The following is a 21627-nucleotide window of genomic DNA, read 5'->3' on the forward strand; positions in this document are numbered from 1 at the left end:
AGCTGCTTTCTTAAACCTCTGCAGTCCGTTATAAACTCCAGTGCTCATATGTTTAATGGAAGCTTTCTATGTGAACTTCTCATGCTATAATTGCACTCCTATCATTTACTGCATTGTAGCACCCTAGCTCTTCACCTTGTACTGCAGAGAAATTCCTATGCTTCACCAAATCTACTCCCCAAATTACCGGCAATTTTGCAATTTTAGTTATAATATGAGATCCAAAGTGTTAAATACAAATGAGGGCAGAATGTAAGACTTCAAACAAAGATAAATTCTTCTCCTGCCCTCCAGTGCTGCTTCATCTGATGCCTGCATTTGGTGTTGTTTGATGGTGAGGAATTCCACAGAAGGTAGATTAGTGTTTATTTTTAATTCTTTCATGGGATATGAGTGTTGTTGGCTAGGCCGGCATTTATTGCCCATGCCGAATTGTCCTTGAGAAGGCAGTGTTGAGCTGCCTTCTTGAACTGCTGCTGTTCATGTGGTATAGATATATTCACAGTGCTGTTAGGAAGGGAGTTCCAGGATTTTGACCTAGCAACAGTGAAGGAACAGCAATGTAGTTCCAAGTCAGGATGGTGTGTGGCTTGGAGGGGAATTTGCAGATTGTGATGTTCCTGTGCATCTGCTGGCCTTGTCCTTCCAGGTGGTAGAGGTTGCCGGCTTGGAAGGTGCTGTCGAAGGAGCCTTGGTGAGTTGCTGCACTGCATCTTGTAGATGGTACACACTGCTGCCACTGTGCTTTGGCGGTGGAGGGAGTGGATGTTGAAGGTGGCGGATGGGGTGCCAATCAAGTGGGTTGCTTTGCCCTGGATGGTGTGGAATTTCTTAGTGTTTATCTAATTATACAGCACAAGGAAAATGAAATACTGAAATAGTGTTGCTAGGTAAATTGTCACATTCATGGATTATTGAAGTACACCATTTCCTCTCTAGGTCTCACTCTGTCATGCCTGAGTTAAGGCAGTGAGCTGGTGAGTTGCACTGAAGCTTCTGAACAGCTCTGATTTGGCAACTGAATTGCATGGGAGGCAGAATTTGACTTGCCCTCCCTTTTTGGAAATAACCTTTTACAGTTAGGGCAAGGCATAGTCTGGAGCCAGAACTTTGAGACATTATCTATTCATTCTGATTTCTTTATTATCGGAATTATCTTCATCTTTAGGTGGAAGCACTGACGCAAAATAATGAAATTTTAACAACAATGGCCAAAACTGACTTTTCTGCATTTTTGCAGTGAATCCTGGCGAGTCACTCCTAACCTAATTTAGCTGCTTTACTGGATTTGCATGTCCAGTAAGATTTACTGATTTGTAGGCAACAGTTGAGATATTCTCTGCATATGCTTGTAATAATCATAGCTCCTGTTGGTAGGTTCCTTCCAAATCAGTCTAAATTCAGACCTGCTGTGTATTCAGGAAACCAGAAAATGTCAGTGAAATAATTGTTGGGAACTTAGGAAGTCTGAGCCACTGCCTTAAAATTATGGCCGTTTTCGTGAAATCGGTGATTAAAATAAAATCTCACTGTCTCATGAAACTTTGCGGCCTCTCATTCTGTCAGGAGGGTACTCTAAATGGGAGGCAAAGCAGTTTTCCAGAGATAATGACATAGATATTTAGAGATTAAGGCACTATTGCAACACAAGCCCATTTGCCTCTCTACGTTTCTTCTTAATGTTTTAAGAAAATAAATTCAAACAAGATATCAAACCTGTTTTCCTGTTTCATTTAAAATATCTGTGATAAGTGCCTATCAGTATATATAATTCACAGCTGGCACAAAAGCACACTACCCTAAAGTACGGCTGTAATTAGCGGGTATACATATCCAGTAACCTTAAAAGCCATCTCTACAACTACTACCTAACTAAATTCAGGCTAGTTATGGCAACCTATAAGAAGTAATAAATAATAGATAAGTATAGTGCAAAAGATAGATGAATAGCCATCAAAAAAACATTTATCTCTTTCACATTACTTGCTGCTCCATAGAATGCCTCCCCATCCAAGACATTATCCTGCCCAGAGCAAAAGAAAAATGCACATGCATATCTACGTGCCTGCAGAAACAAGAAAATGTTGCAAGGGATAAAACTGACTTGTGTACTTCACTTGGGTCGCTATCAAAATTGCTATGACAAACCAAATTGGTATTGATGAAATGCTGCACAACAGGAGGTCCTATCTTTCATAAGAGACATTGAACTGAGGTTCTGTCTACTCTTTTTCTCAGCTGGACGTAAAAAGTCCCGTGGCACTATTCAAAGAAGAGCAGTGCAGTTCTGCTAGACAATATTTATTCTTCAAGCCAGCATTATCAAAAAATCAGATTATTTGCTGCGCACAAATTGACACACAGTTTGCCAACATTAACAAAATAGCTACACTTCAAAAGTCTCCTATTAACTGTGACAGGGTTTACAACATCCCATGTACATCATTGTCTTCAGTCTCTACCACAAAACCAGTTCCCTAGCCGCTGACTCCATCTCACTCTCTGGCAACTATCTGAGGCTGAACCAGATTGTTTGGAACCTTGGTGTCACTCTTGACCTGAAAGGTGAACTTCCAACCATATACCCATGCCATCAATAAGGATACCTCAAGTGAAGCCCAACGCAAACTGGAGGAACAGCACCTCATCTTCCGACTAGGCACTTTACAGCCTTCCGGGCTGAATATTGAATTCAACAACTTTAGATCTTAAACTCCCTTCCCCCATCCCCACCCCGTTTCTTCCCCCTCCCTTTTGTTTTTTTCAATAATTTATATAGATTTTTCTTTCCCCACCTATTTCCATTATTTTTAAATCTACAACTAATACCTTGTCAGTCTTTCCACCCCACCCCCACTAGAGCTGTACCTTGAGTGTCCTGCCATCCATTCTTAATTAGCACATTTTCTTAGATAATATCACCACCTTCAACACCTCTTTGAACCTTTTGTCTGTGACATCTTTTGATTATCTGCTCCTATCACTGCTTGCTTGTCCCTACAACCCCCACCCCCCTCAACTTCTCTCTCCCTCCGCCCCAACCTTAAACCAGCTTATATTTCACCCCTCTCCTAACTATACTCAGTTCTGCTGAAGGGTCATATGGTCATGAGGACTCGAAATGTCAGCTCTTTTCTTCTCCGCCGATGCTGCCAGACCTGCTGTGTTTTTCCAGGTAATTCTGTTTTTGATAAGGATACCTGATTTGACCTGCATAACGTTGCCTGACCCCACGCCACCTCAGCTAATCTGCCTTTGTTACTTCTAGATGTGAATGTTCTCATGCAATCCCAGCCAGCCTCCCAAATCCTACCCTCCAAAAACTTGAGCTCATCCAAAAGTTCGCTGGCTATAGTGCACCAAATACTACCATTCCCCCTGTGCTTGCTGACCTCCATTGCCTCTCGGTTAAGTCGCACCTTCATTTTTTAAAATTCTCATCCTTTTTATTCAAATCCATCCATCGCATCTCTGTAATCTCTTCCAACCCTATGATCCTCCAAGATGCCTGTACCCCTAATTCTGGTCTCTTGGCCATTCATGATTTTAATCGCTCCAAAATTGATGGTTCCTAAAGCTCTCTGCCTCTCTCCTTCACTTACCTCTTTCCGAGACACTCCTTAAAACCTACCTCTTTGACCAAGTTTGGTAATGCTTTTGTGAAGAGCCTTGGGACATTTTATTACATCAAAAGAGCAATATAAATATAAATTCATGTGAAGGATGCAATATAAATGCAAGCTTTTTTCTTTTTGTGCGTTATGGCAGATGTAAAGATCTCTCAAACTAAACATTCAAATAAAACTATTACTCTTTTCAAAGTTATAGAAAATGCAATGCAATTTTAATTAATTTGTGTGGCTAATTTGGAATTTTTTGAGGCTAAGAATGCCACATCAGAGTTTCGCGAATGAATCAATTATATGTTACCGTCATTCTGTTTCTTCTATTTGGATAGGCCTCCTGTAAGTTTGAGCGTAGCCAAGCATCCTCCAATCGGCGGCGTGACCACCTGCTGGAACAGATGCAACAAGTTGAAGAAAAGCTTAAAGAGAATGGGAACCTCCTATCCGAACTGGGGACTAAAATAATTTCAGATGGCAAAAGTCGCTCACTGGATCAGGTAAGGGAGGGGCTAACTTCTGCTGGAATGAGAGTCGAGTTTGCTCCTTCTGAGCACTTTAAGCTAAACAAATTTTAATAATTGTTTCTTGTTCTTTTCCATTGCTTTACCTTAAAATAGTTAAAAGTGATGTTGACATTAAATTTTGAGGAAAGTTTACACTATAGAGGCAGACTAAAGCTCAAAAATACAGTGCGATCTTTCAATCCACGCATTCGAATCCTTGGACTTTTTGTCATTTAGACTTGCCTCCTGCTACTGCTGCATGAGTGCAGGTTTCTCCTGTGCTGCTGAATGGAGCAGAAAGAAAATTACTCCACAACAGGGCTGATTTTGGGACACTAACCACTGCAGTTTCACCTGACAGTAATAATAACAGTTCTGGGGAAGACTATGATCCAGATATCCTATCCTCCAGGCTTAAATCTATGTAGACTACATGAGAGGATAGGAGCTGTGGAAAGCAATTGTGCCTTCAGAAAGCGAAGGGTACCATGACTATTGCATTAATTTCTTTCAAAATTTATTGCTGAACAGGTCTTGAAATTGAGTTTGCAGAAACTTCTATTAGAGACTGAAATGAGCAGCTACAAGCAACACAACAATTACATGACCCACCTGATGATGCTTCAGGAACGAGACCGTCGACAATCAGAAAAGTAAGGATGAATCAGTAAATGGCCATTAAGCGTGTGGCGTACTAATTCATACAGATGGGAAGATCCCAGGCTTGATTCCTGTTCTATAATAAGTTGGTCGATCTTAAAACAAAATGAGTCGTTAGGCTGCTAAAATTGTACTTGGTTCACAAGAATATGGGCTGGGATGGTAGGGGTGCGGGGGTATGGGGTGTGAAATCAGCCAGGATTCTAGCTTCTGCCTCTTGCTTTTGTGGTACACATGTGTTGAGTGAGGACAAGGTTGAGCATGGCTATAATTGTCTCCAAGTTTGAACAATCTGCTGACTCTCTCTGTCCAGATTCTTATGAAGCACAACTTGAGTAGTATGCCAGTCACCTGCACAGCTATAATTGCATTTAGAAGAGGATGGTATAAAAGTGCAAAATTAAATGAAACGGTAAATGGACATGTACACCTGAAGTTAACATCAGCATAACTCCAAGTTCAGGAATCCCCTCCATAATTGGAACTTGGATGTTTGTGATACTGTGCTAGGCAGCAATGCAATGCATCACCTTCATCTGGTTAAGAAGGGGTAAAGGGTTTCTTGATTCTATCAACTACATGTTTTGTGATTGAAGGTGATTTTTAAGGCACCAATCTGAAGATTTACTCAAATTTATTTGGATTGGGGTTGAATGTTTCTTCTGGGATATTTTCATCAGACATATGGATCTGTTTCTACCAAAGTGAGATAAAAGGGAGGAAACGGGGTGTTAATGGAAGAAAATGAAGATTCTTCACCTGGACCTCACTGGGATATCCTAGATCAAGAAACCACAGCTTCAAGAAGTGGCAAAATACTGCTTCCTCAGATCTGATACCAGCGATCTCATGTAATAACTCATGCCATAACCCAGGGGAGCCCTAGAAGGCAATGAATGGTGCTTTAATATGATTCCCATTTAAGTTTGATTCTCCTTGTTGTGGCAATCCCTTGGTGCCCATTGCAATTGCAAACAACACTAACCTAATCTGTTTATAACTACATGGTTGACTTCTGTCCCACTCTGAACTAAAATGCCACATAATTGGTAATTCTCAGAAAGGAAGCAAAGAGCATTGCTTCCAAAAGGGGTTCCTATCGCCTTTTGAAATTTGAGACTGATTTATTCCAATTACCTCTGAAGGATATACATCCAAAATGTCATAATCTGCCTTTTCTCTTTTCAGATGCTAACTGTCCTGCTGTGTATTTTCAGTATTTTTTTGTCAGTTACTGTTAGATGTTAGCCAAGATATAGATCAGGTAATGCCCAGACCAGGCTGACTCATTTCCTGAAAGCTTATCCTTTATGGTTAAATCAAAATAAGCTTCAGTGAATAGCAGCCTAATCGGAATGTGAAGTGAAAAATACGACAGGTGCTGGAATTCTGAAAGGAAAACAGATAATGCTGGAAACACTCGATAGGTCAGGCAGCATTTATGGAGGCAATGGACTTGTTCACGTTCTGGGTGTGACCCCTTCGAAAGGGGAGGATATTGCCCATGAGACAGAACAGAATGAAGGGAATAGGGAGAGAAAATAAATAGAATATCCTATAAAATGCTTAAGTGAAAAACATGAGATGGCTAAATGGCAGAAGTGATTTAAGGGCAAAACCAAAGTGACCATAATGAGAAGGGAAAATCATGTGCTAGCAACATGTCATAGTAAGATATAAACAGTCAAGTATGGAGCCTCCGTTGACTGATGACTGCTTACTATAAGTGGAGAATGAGCAGCAGTGGATTTCCCTATCATGATAAGTGGTGGATGCCAAAATACTAGCAACAGTTTGCAGATTAGTGGCAGAATCTGATCAAGGACAAACTGTTCCATGGACTAAATCTTAGCCTCCTGGGAAGAGAGGGAGGGGGTTGTGAAAATTTGGTTGTCACTGCATTTAAGTAATAGAACTGAAAGATTGCCTTCCCCCCCCCCACTTTTTTTTTTCAATTTCAGGTTACTGACCACCCTGCTGCAGATTGTACGTAAGCAGTTTTCCACACTGAAAGAAGCTAACCTTGCAACTACAGAGGCAGTAACACAATTTGATGAGCTGGAGCGCCTTGTACGTGGAGAGAAAGCTGTCCTATGGGCTGATCAAATAAACGCAGACGAATGTAAAGAAAATCAGCCATCGGAAATAACAGCTCTTGCTACGCTTTCTAAACTAAATTTTGTACCTGAAAACCTCTTTGAATTTACTGGTAAGCTTCTTTCCTTGATTTCTGTCCCATGGTCACATTTGCACACATATTGCATACACTGCCACTATTATGTAGCTGCATGATACATCTCCTCAAAACTTATTACCATTGTTTAAAAAAAATAACATTTTCCACTCTTTCATTCATTATTTGAAATTAACCCCCATTGACTTGTAATTCAATTCTTACAGGTGAATTTGGTCATCTCATTTTTAACGCGCATTTAATACTGTGTTTTCCGATTTTTATCACTTAGAGGTGGCTCAAAAGTCATTAGCACTGTTGCTTCTTGTGGTGTTAATTTTCATTTAGGAGATGCCCACTCTCACCCTCATCTCAGCCCCTCATATTAAAGCTGCACTTAAAGTGTGAGGGTGAATATGGCAGAGATGACTTACTTGAAGAATAATAATTGCATTGCTCAATGGCCATAAGCCCACATTAAATTGAATAAACCTAGGTTCAGTTGATGATGAAGCTAAATTAACATTCTCAGTCTGGAGATGAGAAAGTTTACATTCCTTATTTCTGACCCAAAAAAAATCTGCTCTGAAAGTCAGCTTAATTGGGCTTATGAAACCAATATATTTCAAGACATAGATTTTTCATGTTCTTTGATAGAGCCATATTTACTCCTCCTCATTTCTGTTAATTATAGATGACCTAGAGTCACGGTGCACTATGACAGTAAATGGTTGGGCTTATGTGTGATATTTTCCACTAACCGCAGTCTAGCCTTTCTTTCAAATTGCCACCTTCATATGGTTCCCTTTTGCATGACAAATTTGTGAGGGTTAACAGTGTCCTGAAGTGTTAATTACAACTTATTTAAAAGTGGAGTATATGTTTTCTGCTAAACAGAAGAACTGCTTTCAAAATAGTCTTGTATGGTTTTTAAGGGATTAACAAGGCTGAGGTAATTATTTTGCTAAGAATCCAGATCTTTCAAATCCATAACTTGACAGCAGGAGAGAGTTTTTATTACTGCAATTCGAGATGGCTCGTAGTGTGCAGGCTTGCAGCATAGCTGCAGCTAATGATTGCTCAATCATTTTAAAATGTGTTGTTAAAAGTTTAATCACTATCCTGAACTTACTGTACCTACAACAGAAAACTGCCTGGTAAGAATTTAACTATTTGACTGCTGCCTTAAGATATAATTTAATTTAAACACTTAAAGCAAAACAGAATTTTTGCACGTACATAACTCACTGTGACTTCCACATTTTACATACTCATATTCATGGCTTCAGGAGGACAAGAGAATGTTGAGAATATTTCCTTCAAACCCTTTGGACCATTTAACACCAAAAGCAAAAATATTTGTAAGTGAATTAATTTGAATGCCTTTCTACTGCTTAGTAATATGAGCTTTACATTCCTGCACGTGACAATACTACAGCACCTAAAATCATAACATACACAATATTTTGGTTCATTTTTGTTATGTGTCTCATTGTTATGAAATTGAATAAGAAGGCTTGGGAACGTTAGAACAAGAGTAGGCCGTTTAGCCCCTCAAGCCTGTGAGGTCATGGCTGATTTGCAATCTACCTCCATATACCCACCTTTGCCCCATATCCCTTAAGTTTTTGTTAGCCAAAGGTATTATTGATCTCACATTTAAAATGAAGAATTAATCTCACATCAATTGTTATTTATGGAAGAGAGTTCCAAACTTTTACCACCCTTTTTCATGAATTTATAGACACTGTCTCCAGCCCTAGACTCACCAACCAACGGAAATAGTTTCTAACTACCCTGTCTATTCCACTTAATAACTTGAAAGCTTTGATTAAATCACCTCTTTTCAATTTAAATTTCAGGGAGCACAATCCTAATTTGTTTTGTCTCTCCTTGAGACATGCTTTACCTGTTTGTATGTCATTATTTAGCTTGCTATTTCAGCAACCACTCATTTAAAATATTTGTGTTGAAATAGTAAATCAATTTCACAAAATGCTGTCAACTTTTCAATGCTACTATAACACAGTATAATTTCTAGATTCATGTTTTAGTATCATGTCTTTTGGCTGCAAATCTTAATCCTAATATTTGGCATCAAAGTAAATGGTGTCCACTGCAGCACACTCAATCGTGTGTTCATATCTTATCCATATTGCCACACCCACTTTATGTTCATTTGTTCTGTAAACTTTATATCTTTGTGTTTTATTATTCATAATTTAACCAAGTGTCTTCCAGTTAAGGGAATAGAAGGAGAACCATTGAGGTCATTGAAAATACAATTGGATTGTTTGATGGAAGAGTTAATGTGCAAGAAGGATTAATTTAGATAGGCATGAGAAAAGGCCTTTCAGCCCTGACCTACTTCACTCCCTTCTAATTACCTTTCCTTGAGATCGAAGGATCCCTTGTGTTCCTTCCTTACCCTAATCACTACTTTTTTTTTTAAAAATTGGCTGGTTAGTTTTCTAGTTTAGCTGTCAGTCACTTATTCCAACCAGGTTAAAATGCAGTCAGTTTTTCTTGTGCCACTCTGCTTTTCTCCAAAATCAGTTCTACATGTCTAATACTTAACATCTTGCCACTATACCTAACCCCAATGTTCTTTCTTATGAACAAATTATCCTTATCGACAACCGATAGCAGAAAAAGATGTTAAATAGTTATTCCAATCAAATAATGCATTTGTAATCCTAACGGAAGCTTGAATTTGAGTCTTAGCCAAAGACCACCTATTGATTTTCCATTGCGTTCCTTTCTTATTTGCTGAAGGATCAGAGATGGCACTGAGCACAACGTGTAGACGTTTCTGTAATTTAATTGCAACAACGAATTCCATGTATGCAGTCTAAATTGAAGCTTTAGCAACATATGGGAACTTTTAACAAATATTCAATGCCACAGCTTCAGGACTTGCTTTCCTGGTTCATAATTTTGGTTTCTCCTTCCCAAAAAAAAACCCCAATCTGCTGTCAGCAGTTACTTTGATTTCTTGAGAGCTTGAATGATTTTGAGAATTTTTAACCTTGAGAACACCTAAATCCATATTTATTTGTATATGTGAAAACAATCCAATGCTAAGGTATGATCCAAAACTCGGTTTCCCTTTTTTCTTATTTAACAGTGACTCTTTGACTGTAGATAATTCCTTTCCTCCTTTTCCTCTGTGCTACTGTATTGTTGAACCCCAGTTGCCAATCAAGGGCTTGAATACGAAACTAATTAGACAGTAGATTTGACTGAGACTTTTATATTCAATCGTGTAAAAGACATTCTTCCCTTACCAAGAGGTGAGCTTGCAGGCTATTTAAATTTTATTGTAGAATGTAATGTAAATATGTTGCCTTTTTCTCTCCTGCTATAAAGTAATATTGCAAACTTCAAACTGAAGCTAAGGTAGCCCACAGTCAATACTGTCAAGTTGATGTTACTAAAAATAGGGCTTCAACTGAAACGGAAGTAGTTTCTTTATTCGTTGTACATAAAAAAATGTAAAATTTAAATGTTGGTGGCACAGCTAATGTGAAACTTACAAATTCAAGGTGAACATGTCAGTGTACTGCACGTTCTGAGAGCTGAAGGAATTTGTTTTTTTAAATACTTCACTACCATATGTGCTTGTAATGCCAAAATCTGCACAATTAAACTGCAGGCCTATTGAGGCCATGACACTTTATTTAGCCACTCTTCCATACCTAGACATTATTACATCTTTTAACAAGCAAAATATATCCAGACTGAAGGCCATTTTGGAAAGCCCATCAGGCCACAGAAACTTGAGCAGCTTTGCAGCCAGATAAGTGTGAGGTTAGAAATTCAGGTAACTCCTATCAACATGATATATATTTTCAGCAATCTGCATGTCGATACTCTACGCATAAACTATTGGCTCCTTTTTGCTGAAAGGGCAGTTTGGACTTAGCTGGCACTTATTGGGGATAGAGTTTTGCACGGGCATCATCTGACATGTATTCATACAGGTCGGTATTCCATGATCATTGAAAAAGAACAAGCATAACACATGAGTGCCTAATTTGGTATAGTACCAACTGCCTATTATTAAGCAAATTCTGTCCCTATTATCTAAAATATAGGATGGCTAAGGCCCCCTGGTTTGATCCTTAGTCTGTGGTGAGTTAGCTAATCTGTAGCTGGGAAGTGAACTTGAAAATGTCAAACCTTCTGCAGTCATATAGCAGTTGACATCTACCCTCATGCATTAAGAATTGGCACTTGTGTGGCATTGTAGGATATTGGAGCATTGATTCATATGCCAGTGTGCCATCAGTAGGTTTGAGTAATGTATCAGTTATGTCCAAAAGCTAATGCATCATGTTAATGTTGAAACCAGACATGCATTACTTAATGTAATGTTTAGTATTTTGTCCTTACAAACTTTAAGTAATTTTTTTTGGCAAAGTTGGCTCAATTCTTTCCTGTTGAATGCACTGTCCCCTTTTTTGTTTACAGATTTGTCACAAATAGCTTTTAAAAATGACTCAAAATGTTGATGTGTTCATTATGTGCTTACTATGAGCTATAATCAGTGGTTAGTGTGAGTAATGATGCAAAAATTTAAGGTTCCAGCAGATAAACAAGATTGAGTTACCGCCTTATTACTCACTGTAAACGTTGTTTCCACTACCACTCAGAATTAAGATTAGAAAACAAATCGAGCAGTTAGGGTAAGAGCCACTTTAAAAAAAAATGCAACTTAATATTATTAACAGAAAAGTTTTTTGTGAAAGTCCAGCATAGTGGGTATTTTCAGCCCTGCATTTGAATCCAACACAAACATTTGTGGAAAACATTCCCCTCCCTTAGCTGTAAATTATCCTGTATGAAAGCCACCTCAGGCAATGTCAGCCCGGTTTCCACAGGTGCAAACTCCGTACACAAAACTACAATTAATTTGCGCAATCACTCAGTGGGGAATGTATGCATTTCCCAGCACCTTAAGCTCACGTTTCACCAAAAGGTAACGATTTGTTAGATTTATGTAAAGATTTATTAGGGCTGGCGCTCATTGTTTACAACAAGAACTTCCAGATCAGATATGGTAATATCAGTTGCAAAGTCAAAATCCCTTGTATGCTTCAACAATTTGCATCAACCATATCGCCAGAAGACTACTGTTTTCAGTGCCTGTGTGGCATTTTCCCACACCAGCCAAATGCTGTTTCTCGGTGAGATTTACTGGCAGTGGTAAGTTAGGGGCACTTAGTGTTGTGACTTGTGCCTTATCTGCCGATGTGAAAGATCTCATGGTGAAGAAGAGCAGGTGAGTTCTCCCTGGTATCCTGGCTAATCTTTATTCCCAACCAGTATCGCTAGAATTGATTATCTGGTCATTATATGTTGCTGTTTAAGGGAGCTTGTTGTGTGCAAATTCACGGCTGTGTTTCCCAATTGCAACAGTCACAGCTCTTCATTGGCTTTAAAGTGCTTCGGCATGTCCTAAGGTCATGAAAGGTAAAAGCCACTATACAGACCCTTGTATTGCCTTGTCCCCAACTTTAATTTTTTTTTAAATTGCCATGCTTTTGTTAGAGTAGGAGTGTATTTCACAAGCAAGTGTAATAAGCTAACTGCAGTTCAGGACCAAAGTACAGGATACTAAGAGCCTCATATGTTTGAACAAATCTCATTGTTTATAAATACAGAGATAACCCCATTTGTGGTTTTTGTTCAAATAAAAGTTAATTGCAAAAATTATCATTTATTTTCTAGAAGCACATAATCGAATAATAAAATTACGAAACCTCTAATGAAAGGTTATAATGCCCGTTTTTGTACTGTTTTCTGAAATGCAACATGACATTGTGTATCTAAAAAAATAGATAAAGAAGAAACAGATAAAGAAGTGCTAAATGTTCTTCAGCCGTTGTGAAGCTTGTAAATAATTGTGAATATCTGCTTAGTTGTTTCCTCCCTAAAGAAAGAAACTAAGCTTGCATTTAGAAAGCACCTTTCATGACTTCAGGACATTTCAAAGTGCTTTACAGCCAATTAAGTGTTTTTGAGGCAGTCACTGAAATAGGAAAATGGCAGCCAATTTGCACACAGCAAACTCCCACAAACAACAATGTACAATAAAATGTCTCGTCTCCATTAACTGGAATTCTGGGTTCGGGTCTGTTTTTGATTAGTGATGTCAAACTCATCGGCAATAGTTAGTGGTGGCCCATCCTGGCTCCACTCTCAGTTTCCCACAGTTCTGCAGCACCATTTCCCTTTGGTCCTGCTCACTTGATTTGCATGCTCTCTCTCCTCTCGTGAGGACTTAACACTCGCGTGATCATCCTGGAGCTTTTTCATTGAATGAAAACACAGAACTCACCTTACATCACATTTAACTGGCATATTTGATTAACCACCTCCCATTCCCAGAGCATGCCAGATAACAGAGATTTTCCTGTAATAATGACCAGATAATCTGCGTAAGTGATGTTGGTTGCGGGTTAAATATTATCAAGGATACTGGGGAGAACTCCCCTGCTGTTCTTCAAAATAGTGGGCCATGGAATCTTTTACACCCACTGAGGAGACAGACCTTCCTTGGGTTAATATCTGATAAGAAAGGTGGCACCTCTGACAGTGCAGCACTCAGTACTGAAGTGGGTTTTGTGATCAAGTGTCTGGAGTGAAGCATGAACTCTCAATCTTGGTGAGGGTGCTACTACTGAGTCATGGCTGTTACTCAGTTTATTCTGCAATATGTCTCCGTGCTAAAAGGTATCTTTGTAAAAAGAATTCTGATTTAAGTTGAAAATAATGTGCAATCTGGGAAGGAAATCAAAGGAGTAAAATGTTTAAGAGAAACACGCAACATGTTAAGACCATAATGATTCAGTAAAGCGAGTGAAGGCTCCGAGCCGCTAGCAGCTTTGCTAGCAGAAAACTTTTCTTTCAATAATATATTCATCAAGTTGACCCTTTCTGTCTGTAAGCCTGTGTTATTCCTGTTACCTGTGGCAATTTTAGTTCCACCAATGTGTTTAATAATCTAAACAGAAGCTCTCCAAATACCAGGTGTGCTCTAAGTAACTAAACAGCCCAGAGAGTAGGGAATGGAATGAATAGATTACACAACAATTACAAACCTGCAAAGCAAAAAGCCCTCAGGAACTGGGAAACAGGTACTAATTTTCATTTTTAGTGGGGCTGTATATTGCTGCTAGTATTTTAGCACATTTTGGATAGATTTTCAGCTTGGCACTCATGATAAAACTGGTGTTACAGATTCACTACCACTAACTTGACCTTGCGTTTCTGATGGAATATCTGCAACACCAGTTTTAAGCCTGGGCAGCTGGTTAAAAACAAACCCTATACAATGAGATGAGGCACTCTCACTGGATTCGAGTCTCCCTCAAAGATCCTGTAAAAACTCAGGAGAGGGTGTGGCTTGTATAATTTTTCATCAAGATCATTATTTCTGGGCCAATAGTGGACTATATGATATTTTATCATTACGGCAGTTCTTGATCACTCCAACAAGGTTTCAAGTACAAAAGTAGGGAGGACATGCTGAACCTTTATAAAGCTCTGGTTAAGCCCTAACTGGAGTATTGCGTCCAGTCCTGGTCATCACACTTTAAGAAGGATGTGAGTGAGGGTGCAGAAAAGATTTACCAGAACGGTTCCAGGGATGGGGGCGGGGCAGTGGATTTAGTTACAGGGGTTATGTTGGGAAAACTGGGTTTGTTCTCCTTGGAACAAAGGAGATCGAGGAAAGATTTGACAGAAGTGTGCAAAATTATGACAGATTTGGAACTGGGTGTCCTAGTGCATGAATCGCAAAAGGTTAGTATGCAGGTACAGTCAGTAATTAGGAAAGCTAATAGAATGTTACTGTTTATTGCAAGGGCAATTGAATACAAAAATATGGAGGATATGCTGTTCCCATTAGCTGATAGCATAAAGACTAGGGGACACAGATTTAAGGTTTTGGGCAAGAGATTTGAAGGAATGTGAGGAGGAACTTTTTTTAATGAAACAAGTGGTAATGACCTGGAAATCGATGCCCACGAGGGTGATGAAAGAGGAAACGATCAATGATTTCGAAAGGTAATTGGATGGGCACTTGAAAGAAATAAATCTGCAGGGCTACAGGGGGAGATTGGTGGAGTGGGACTGACTGGATTGCTGTACAGAGAACCAGCATTGACTCGATGGGCCAAATGGCCTCCCTCTGTGCCATACATGACTCAAAGCACTGCAATTTAGTCCCTTTGCTTTTCCTCAGTAACTTTCCTTCCTTTGCAGTTATATTAGTGGGGTGCTGCTTCATGGGCGAGTGGCTATCAGGTTCTATTTATGAACATAGGAATTAGGAGCAGCGGTAGGTCCTCGGCCACTCAAACCTGCTCCGCCATTCAATAAGATCATAACTGATCTGAATATAACCTCAACTCTGCATTCCAGCCTACCCTGGATAACCTTTCACCCCTTTGCTTATCAAGAGTCTATCTACCTCTGCCTTAGAAATATTTGAAGACTCTGCTTCCACTGCCTTTTGAGGAAGAGAGTTCCAAAGTCCCAGGACCCTCTGAGAGAAAAAATTTCTCCTCATCTCTGTCTTAAATGGGCGAACCCTTATTTTTTAGACAGTGACCCCTAGATCTAGATTCTCCCACAAGAGAAACCATCCTTTTCACATCCATCCTGTCAAGACCCATCAGGATCTTAAAGGTTTCAATCAAGTTGCCCTTAGTCTTCTAAACTCCAGCGGATACAAGCCTAGCTTGTCTAACCTTTCCTCATAAGACAACCCGCCCATTCCAGGTATTAGTCTAGGAAACTTTCTCTGAACTGCTTCCAATGCATTTACATCCTTTCCTTAAACAAGGAAACCAATCCTGTACACAATACTCCAGATGTGGTCTCACCAATGCCCTGTATAGGCATAACCTCCCTACTTTTGTATTCAAATCCCCTTGTAATAAGCGATAACATTCTATTAGCTTTGCTAATTATTTGCTGTACCTGCATACTAACCTTGTGCAATTCAAGCACTAGGACACCCATATCCCCCTGCAACTCAGAGCTCTGCAATCTCTCACCATTTAGATAATATACTTTTTATTCTTCCTGCCAAAATGGACAATTTCACGTTTTCCCACATTACTCCATTTGCCAGATCTTTGCCCACTCATTTAACCTATATATACCCCTTTGTAGCCTCCTTATGCCCTTTTCACAGCTTACTTTCCTATCTATTTTTGTGCCATCAGCAAATTTAGTGACCATAGTTCTGGTCTCTTCATCCAAGTCATTTATATAAATTGTAAAAAAAAGTTGAGGACCCAGTACTGATCCCTGTTGTCATTTTGCCAACCAGAAAATGACCCATTTATGCCTACTCTCCGTTTACTGTTAGCTAGCTAATCTTCTATCCATGCCAATATGTTAGCCCATACAACATGAGCTTTTATTTTCAGCAATAACCTTTGATGTGGCACCATATCAAATGCCTTCTGGAAATCTAAGTACAGTACATCCACCAGTTCCCCTTTATCCACAGCGCATGTTATTTCTTCAAAGAACTCCAATAAATTGATTAAACATGATTTCCCTTTCACAGAAGTATGTTGCCTCTGCCTGATTATCTTGAATTTTTCTAAGAGCTTTGCTATAATGTCTTAACTAATAACATCTGTCATAGGGAAAATATTAGAAGCCAAGCTAACTGACCTATAGTTTCCTGCTTTTTGCCTCCCTCCCTTTTTTAATAAATAAGTTAAATTCACTATTTTCTAACCTAATGGAACCTTCCCTGAATCCAGGGAATTTTGGAAAATTAAAACCAACACATCAACTATCTCACTAGCCGCTTAAGTCCATCAGGACCTAGGACCTTGTCAGCCCGCCGCTTTAACACTTTGTTCAGTTCCACTTTCCCGTGGTTGTAATTTTCTTAAGTTCCACTCTCCCTTCCATTTCCTGATTTACAGCTGCAGAAACAAGAAAATCACTGACCACATCACCTGCTGCTAAATTGGCTTTATCAGCAGTCACACAGACCCTGTCCCAGCCTTCAAGATTGGTAGTAATGTTTTAAGTTCTCCATAAATTATCAGATATTCACAATTAGATTTGGTATTTTGTGACTAAAGTGCTCGAGAATTCTGTTATCAGCACTTCAAGGCGACCGCAAGCTTAGTTGCTAAAGGTCTTTATGTGGTTCTAACAGGAGGTATTGTGCAGAAGGCATAGTTCAGCCTAGTGGGCAATAGGCTGAAAGTATTTTTGTATTTTGCCAGCAAACTAGCCTGTACAATCAGAAGTATCTTCAGACATTAATAATTACAGAATGATCTCATATGGGTTCTTACAGGCTTCCCGGATTTCAAGTAATACCACAAAATCGACCACAGTTTCATGAAATAACCTTCAGCTAAATATAAATCTGGTTTTTTATTTTTTTTTCAATTTCTCCTCCAGAAGGAGCCAAATCCTGCAAGATTGCAGGCCCATAGGTGCTGGCTGCTCTCCAGTTCTTCACTCGTCCTTCATTTATGAGCCTAGATAATATGGCAGTTACCTATCTGACCTTGGAAGGGAGTTGGGAAGGTGGTGGGTGTCACAGCTAAGCGCAAGCTCGCTCACCTGATATTCACCTGTATACTTTTCTATCAGGAGTAATAAACATTTTGGGACCTGCCATAACACCAGGAAGTGTGTTAATCCACCAAGTGATCTAAGTAGCCTGCTTTATGGTCTGTAGGAGAAATATTGACTGCACCTCCAACTGTAAGGTGTACACAGATGACTTCTTAACCAATAAGCATTTGTATACTGCCTTTATATAGTACTGTATTTGCTGTTTGTCCTATCTGTATATGGCTCTAGACCCATAGAAATGTGGTTGACTCTCAATACTCAATCTCTGCAATGGCCTAGCAAAGCACTCAGTTGTATTCAAGAAAATGGTTTGCCAGCACCATCCCGAGGGCAGTCGGAGGTGAACAGAAAATGCTGGCCTTGCCAATGATACCCACATCCTGTGAATGAATTTTTAAAAATGTTTTCATTCTCTGGCTGGATTAGTTTGATAAAAGCAAACTACTGCAGATGCTGGAAATCTGAAATAAAAACAGAAGTGCTGGAAAAACACAGGTCTGGCAGCATCTGTGGAGAGCAAAACAGAGTTAACGTTTCGAGTCCGTATGAGTCTTCAGAACTGTAGAGCAGAGATTAGTTTGAACTTCACTCAGTTATGGATATAGTTAGTGTTCAATTTGGGGAATTGCACAGAAGGAACGATAAATTGTCATGTTTGTTACATAACTATAATCATTATGTTATAGGCACTTCATGGATACAAATTGTTGAGTTCTACCAGTTTTTTTCAAAACTAATTCTTTTTGTACAGTTATCCCTATCCCTGTTCTACATCCTGTTTTGGATGTTCTTCTATTCTTCCACTGATTTGTAAACTGATATATCTGAGTGACCTTATTCTTTTATTTTTAAATATAATGGAAGTTGCTGACTACTTCCTTTCATATTCCCTGAACTTTCCTTAGAGAAAAACTATTTCCCCTGATAGAGTATTGGGGGACCAAATGTTAAAATTGGAGCTAGACCATATAGGAGTGAAATCGGGAAATACTTACGCACACAAAGAATAGTGGAAAGCTGGACCTCTCTCAAAAAGCTGGATCAGTTGAAATTTTGATTACGCAGATTTTGATTAGGTAAAAGTATAAAGGGATCTAAAAGCAGAAAGTGCCGGAAAAGCTCAGCAGGTCTTGCAGCATCGGAACTGTTCTGAAGAGGAGTCATATTGGACTCGAAACGTTAACTCTTTCGCTCTCCACAGATGCTGCCAGACCTGCGATGTTTTTCCAATACTTTCTGTTTTTATTTCTGACCTCCAGCATCTGCAGTATTTTGCTTTTATTTTAGGGTATAAAGGGATATGGATCAAAGGCAGGTAAATGGAACTGAGATAGAGATCAGCCATGAATGGTAGCTGAACAGTCTTGAGAGAATCCTATCCCTATAATCTCCTCTAGCCTCACAACCATCTGAGTTGGTTGCAGTCCTCTAATTCTGGCCTCTTGTGCATCTAATTTTAACTGTTCCAGCTTTGGTGACTATGTCTTCAGTTGCCTGGGCCCCAAACTTTGTAATATTCCCCCCACACTTTTCTGCCTCTCTACCTCACTTTCATGCTCTAAGATACTCCTTAAAAGCTACCTGTTTGACAAAGCTTTTGGTCATCTGTCATAATATCTCCTTATGTGGCTCAGTGTCATACTTTGGTTTATAATGCTTCTGTGATGTGCTTTGGGACATTTCATAACATTGTTAAATGAATTGTGTACTTCTGTTTAATCATGAAACTAGAGTATTGGAGTCCCAACTAGAACATCAAAAGTTTCAAAATCAGTATTAGTAACTGTATAACTAGACTACAGAGCAACCAAATTAAAGGCCTGAATTTGAATCCCACTACCAGCATTTCCCTTCTGTAGGATTGAACTAAGAGTGGCACAGATTGTAGCCTTCACAAGCCTGAATACTCCCACCTTTTAAACCCATGAATAATGTTGGGGATGACAGTTTGGGAACATTACTATATAAAATTATATCACATTTGGATGTTTTCCTTTTGAATGATCAGGCTTAATTTTGTTCTCCTGTCTTTCAGCTCCACCTGAAAAAGATGCAGCTACGCAATCAACTGAACAGATTCTGTTAAAGGCTGGCATACGGAAACGACCACCTACAAAACGGTGCCTAACAGAGCTCAGGTCACCATCCAAACAACCCCACAAGGCACGATCACCATTAAAGAGAAGGCGAACGAAAGATGAGATTTCTTCAATGCCTGAGTTACAAAGAAAACGCAAAAGGACCAGAACTGACCCATTGACCATTGTGCCAAAAATGTGCGCAAAGGAGACCCAACCATTTTCAAATCGGAGCAATACCTTTGGCAACGAAGGAACTAACTTGGTGACCTCAGCTCAACAACGCGCAAAAAGAAACTGCCCACTAACTGTCACCAAGGAGCGGATTGTTCCAACCATCATCACTCCCAATGGCCGTAATTTCCCCATGGCCACCTGTGTTTCCATGGCAGTCAAGAATCCGAATTTGAATGAAACCTTTGAAACCACAGATGCAGGTGATCACGCGTGCTTAGATTCAACCATAACCATTGGTCCTTCAACAGCTCAGAGACCAGAAGTCACTGTGAGCCATGACGCCTTTCCACAGACCAATAATTCATTTCTACAGAGGTTTGTCTATTTTTTGTTTACTTTTCTTTATACTGCTGAATTTATTTTTCATATGTATTATCCCAATAGATTTTTAGGCATCATTGAAACAGGAAAATCATGATACAAAATAAAAGCAAAATATTGCAAAGGATGCTTGAAATCTGAAATGAAAACAGAAAAGTGCTGGAAAAACTCAGCAGGCCTGGCAGCATCTGTGGAGACAGTAACAGAGCTAACATTTCGAGTCCATATGACTCTTCTTCATATCATTAGTAATCAAGGCTTTATCTGGTTAAATTTAAAAATTGCAGGAACTTTGACAGTTTCAGTTGCAGTTTCTTGGCAGCTTTGAAAAGTGTAATGACATGCTAGCTGCTGTGCAAGAATGAAATGCCTTGAAAATGAACTTGTGGTAATATCAAAAAGGAATATGATGATTAGTTGCCAAAATACAAGAGCACCAGACCTGTTTTAGGCATATTATGACAATTGATTTGTTGGTATCCCTCGCTAGGTTCTCTTAGTATACTGGGAAGAAATCTTGTTGGAGAGATTTCCAGATTTTCCTCCGTCCTTAATTTTAAAAAATTTATTCATTCAAGGGAAGCACTGGCTAGACCAGCATTTACTGCCCATCCCTAATTGCCCGTAAGAAGGTGGTGGTGAGCTGCCTTCTTGAACCTTGCAGTTCATGTGTTGTAGGAAAACCCACGGTGCTATTAGGAAGGGAGTGCCAGGATTTTGGCCCAACAAAACAGTGAAGGAACGGTGATATAGTTCCAAGTCAGGATTTTTTGTGGCTTGGAGGGGAACTTGCAGATGGTGGCGTTTCCATGCATTTGCTGCCCTTGTCTTTCCCGGTGATAGAGGTCATGGGTTTGGAAGATGCTATCAAAGGATACTTGATGAGTTGCTGTAGTGCATCTTGTAGATGGTACACACTGCTGTCACTATGCATTGGTGGTGGAAGGATGAATGTTGAAGGTGGTGGATGGGGTGCCAATCATGCAGTCTGCTTTGTCCTGAATGATGTTGAGGTTCTTGAGTGTTTTGGAGCTGCACTCAAGTGGAGTGCAAGTGGAGGATATTCCATCACACCCCTGACTTGTGCCTCTTAGATAGTGGATAGGCTTTGGGAAGTCAAGAGGTGAGTAACTTGCTGCAGAATCCCCAGCCTATATGGCTGGTCCAGTTCAGTTTCTAGTCGATGGTAACCGTCAGGATGTTGATAGTGGGGGATTCAGTGATGGTCATGCCATTGAATGCCATGGGGAGATGGTTAGATTCTCTCAGGTTGGAGATGGTCATTGCCTGGTACTTGTGTGGTGTGAATGTTACTTGCCACTTAACAGCCCAAGCCTGAATGTTGTCCAGGTCTTGCTGCATATGGACATGACTGCTTCCAAATCTGGGTTGTTACAATT

General features: G+C 39.6%; 1 protein-coding gene across 1 annotated transcript in view; it reads left to right on the plus strand.

Annotated features, from left to right (window-relative positions):
• LOC144669513 (kinesin-like protein KIF18B) overlaps positions 1 to 21627 on the plus strand; it is an 81619-nt gene that overhangs the window by 52837 nt on the left and 7155 nt on the right. Inside the window, exons 11-14 of the mRNA XM_078531981.1 lie at positions 3959 to 4123; positions 4661 to 4782; positions 6751 to 6998; positions 19627 to 20221. Of these exons, the coding sequence (XP_078388107.1) occupies positions 3959 to 4123; positions 4661 to 4782; positions 6751 to 6998; positions 19627 to 20221 (1130 nt within the window). The remainder of the gene's footprint in view (positions 1 to 3958; positions 4124 to 4660; positions 4783 to 6750; positions 6999 to 19626; positions 20222 to 21627) is intronic.

The sequence above is a fragment of the Cetorhinus maximus genome, chromosome 29, assembly GCF_964194155.1.
Source record: "Cetorhinus maximus chromosome 29, sCetMax3.hap1.1, whole genome shotgun sequence".
Lineage (NCBI taxonomy): Eukaryota > Metazoa > Chordata > Chondrichthyes > Lamniformes > Cetorhinidae > Cetorhinus > Cetorhinus maximus.